Raw genomic sequence first — 3,385 nt, forward strand, 5'->3', positions numbered from 1 at the left:
CCTCAAGAAGACCTGTCTTGATAAACTGCAAGTAAACTGATTATCCCCTCCCACTTCACACTCTAAATTTTTCAGGACAGTATTCTTCCTGAAACCATGCTATTTATTTTCTATCTTAATGGCTGTCTATTTTCACCAGAAGTAACTTTAGGAGATCAGTAACTTTACTTATCTCATTAATAACTCTTTCTCCAGTGCCTAGAATAGTTCTGACAATGGGAGATGCTCAATAAATGAAAGGTTTTGGGGAGGTATACATTAATTTCAGAAGAAATTCTCCAGTCTTGATTTTCATATTCTTCCCTTCCTCCCTTTCATCAAGCTAAGTGCTGATTAAGCAACCTCCTCATGGAAGCTTTTATTTCCTGATTGCGAAGAGTATAAATCACAGGATTCAATAAAGGGAAGATCACAGTGTGGAAGAGAGAAACCACTTTGTCAGCTGGGAAGGCTCTGAAGGGGCGAGTGTAGATGAAGATGGCAGGTCCAAACATGATAAGTATAATAATGACGTGAGTAGTACAAGTGGACAGGGCTTTGTTCTTCCCCTCAGAGGACGACCGATGTACCCGACAGATGATGACTGCATAGGAGGCCAGAAGGCCCAGGAAACACAGGAGGGTGAGCAGGCCACTGTTGAAGACCATCAGGAGCTCCACCACAAAGATGTCTGTGCAGGCCAGCTTGATGACCTGCGGCACATCGCAGAAAAAGTTATCCAGCTGGTTTGGGCCACAGAAGGGCAAGCGGAGGATGAGGGCCACCTGAATGATGGAGTGGACAAAGCCTCCTAGCCACAGAGCCAACAGCAAGGCATAGCAGGCTCGGGGGTTCATGACAGTTGAATAGTGTAAAGGACGGCAGATGGCGATGTAGCGGTCCAAGGCCATCACAACAAGGAGTAACCCTTCCCCTCCTCCAAGGAAGTGCAAGAAAAAGAGCTGAGTGATGCAGCCCCTGTAGGAGATTACCTTCTTCTCAGAGAGGAAGTCCACCAGCATCCTGGGAGCCACAATGAAGGAGTAGGATGCATCCAGGAATGCCAAGTTGCCCAGAAAGAAGTAGAGGGGGGCTGTGAGGCCAGGGTCTGATCTGATGGTGAGAATGATGAGGAAATTTCCAGGGAGGATGATGAGGTAGAAAATTAAAACTAGCACAAAGACCAGTAGCTGAATATTGTGAGACTGAGTCAGACCAAGGAGGATGAATTCAGTTACCACTGTGCTATTCTCACTCGCCATCTCCTCTGCCTGCAGTACATCAAGAAGCAGAATTTATTATTATGGTTATTTCTTCCATAGACTCTAGTTTTTCTCCAGTAAAATATTTTACATATCTATTGCTTCAATTAAAAACAACATGTTTCAACCCTCTCCAATATCCTGGGTAAACTCTGAACCTTTCCTTCTTCCAGACTTAAAGCAGGAAAGCAAATAAAAATGCCGTTCTTAAAGCCAGACTCTTATTCCCATTCACCAATGGGCTTCCATAGAACTGCTCTCCACTTTAAGAGTCTGGCATTCTAAACCTTGTGATTCCTACCTTTTTGAGTTATATGCGAAGCTTCTGATTGATATACAACATAACTCCAATTATCAAGGTCTTTGCTCATTTGAGGTTGTACTGTGCTTGAGGCTTAGCCAGTTTCTTGGAATTAGAACCCTCATTCATTAACTCAAAATTTTTATTAAGTGTTTCTCTCCGCAGTTCCTCTGAATTCCAAGTTTCTGCCAGCTAACTCTTTGCTTTGCTCTCTGTGTTCTCTTAGTAATAATCTTTTTGCCCTTCCTCTGGTATCATTGTACTACCCTAACTCCAAACTGATCATCAGGATCCCAACAATAACTCTACTTTTCACCTAACTTAGAGGTAGTAACCTATCTGTATCCCTGGTTAAGTACCACGGTGTAGCCATTTCATAACTTGTTCATGCAGCTTAATGGTCACTATCTGAATCTCAATTAGTTATTCTGTACTCCAAATCTTCTTTCTCTGAGTCTCAGTATGGTACCCAAGGGAGAGTCTTTCAACAAACCATTTAGTATAATATAAAATTTGCCAGTATAAAAATATTAAATTAATTATCTCAAATCATAAAAATTATAGCATAAAAGAAGTAGAAGTAACAATAAAGAACCTATAGTCTAATCCATTCCTTTCAAAAAAAAGAAAACTAAGATGACTGTGGTTACATTATTTAAGTTTAGAATGAGATATTTTTCATTATATTGACCAGTAATAGAAGAATGCAGGCGTTTACTATTTAGTTTAAACAAATAAAGAAATTATTTACACAGCTTTATTAATTGATGATCTTGTGTATTTGAATAACTAAAAATAATATTTCTAGTCTAAAATCACTCCTTTACAGAGCTTAGAATTAGAAGTTGAACCTTATCTAAAAAATAGAACACTAGTTATTGTGGGGAAAAAATTACATTTAAGGCTCAGTCTTTTAGTGCTGGGAGCTAATTCCAGAAGGGCCATATGATTACCCATTGATGGTGTAAAGAAAATAGTATTTTATAAATATTTATTACATGTATATAGTTAATCATATATATGCACATCAGTGCATTTTAATTTTATTCTTTTTAAATATTTATAATATCTACACTAATAAAAGAGAAACATGGTAATTAGCGTATGACCGCTACCCTTTCCATTGGCTAATCAGCATATCCTTATGCAAATTAACTGTCAGCCAAGATGGCGGCCGGCAGCCATGCACTGGGAAGCGAACATGAGGCTTGCTTGCTCCAGTGACTGCAGACTCCAACGTTCCCCGCCTGACTTGCCGGCCTCTGAGTTGCAACTCTAAGCAACTATGTACTATGTTGCAAATAAGAAGCTAAACAAAACCCCAGAAACCAGCTTTCAGCCTGCCGGGATCTCAGAGCTGAAGTTATACATTGTTTCGATTATAGAACGGCAAACAAACCAGATACAAAGCCTCAGAGCTAGAGCCAGAGCTAAAGCTGGCCCAGAATAAAATAAAAAAAAGAGAAAAAAAAGGAGCGGTTGGGAGCTTCAGTCAACAACCGCCAACCTGAAAGCAGCCCTCAGCCCCTCACCCAGACTGGCCAGGCACCCCAGTGGGGACCCCCACCCTGAAGGGTGTGTGACCAGCTGCAAACAGCCATCATCCCCTCATCCAGGCTGGCCAGGCACCCCAGTGGGGACCCCCACCCTGATCCAGGACACCCTTCAGGGCAAACCAGCCGGCCCCCAGGCCTCTATCCTATATAGTAAAAGGGTAATATGCCTCCCAGCACCGGGATCAGCGGAGCCGCGAGGCCTCCTGGCACTGGATCAGCGTGACAGGGGGCAGAGCCCAAACCCCCTGATCGCCCTGCAGCTCTGTGTGTGACAGGGGGCGGGGCCA

General features: G+C 42.4%; 1 protein-coding gene across 1 annotated transcript; it reads right to left on the minus strand.

Moving 5' to 3' along the window:
- Positions 1-316: 316 nt before the first annotated feature.
- LOC102242184 (olfactory receptor 4N2) lies at positions 317-1,247 on the minus strand. The gene has a single exon (XM_005856938.2). It carries the CDS (start codon positions 1,239-1,241, stop codon positions 318-320), a length of 924 nt encoding a protein of 307 aa, XP_005857000.1. The 5' UTR covers positions 1,242-1,247; the 3' UTR covers position 317.
- Positions 1,248-3,385: the final 2,138 nt, after the last annotated feature.

The sequence above is a fragment of the Myotis brandtii genome, unplaced genomic scaffold (assembly GCF_000412655.1).
Source record: "Myotis brandtii unplaced genomic scaffold, ASM41265v1 scaffold1056, whole genome shotgun sequence".
Lineage (NCBI taxonomy): Eukaryota > Metazoa > Chordata > Mammalia > Chiroptera > Vespertilionidae > Myotis > Myotis brandtii.

What these genes read in the sequence shown, in the direction of transcription:
- LOC102242184 (XM_005856938.2), bottom strand. Translation starts at nt 1,241, where the DNA reads ATGGCGAGTGAGAATAGCACAGTGGTAACTGAATTCATCCTCCTTGGT.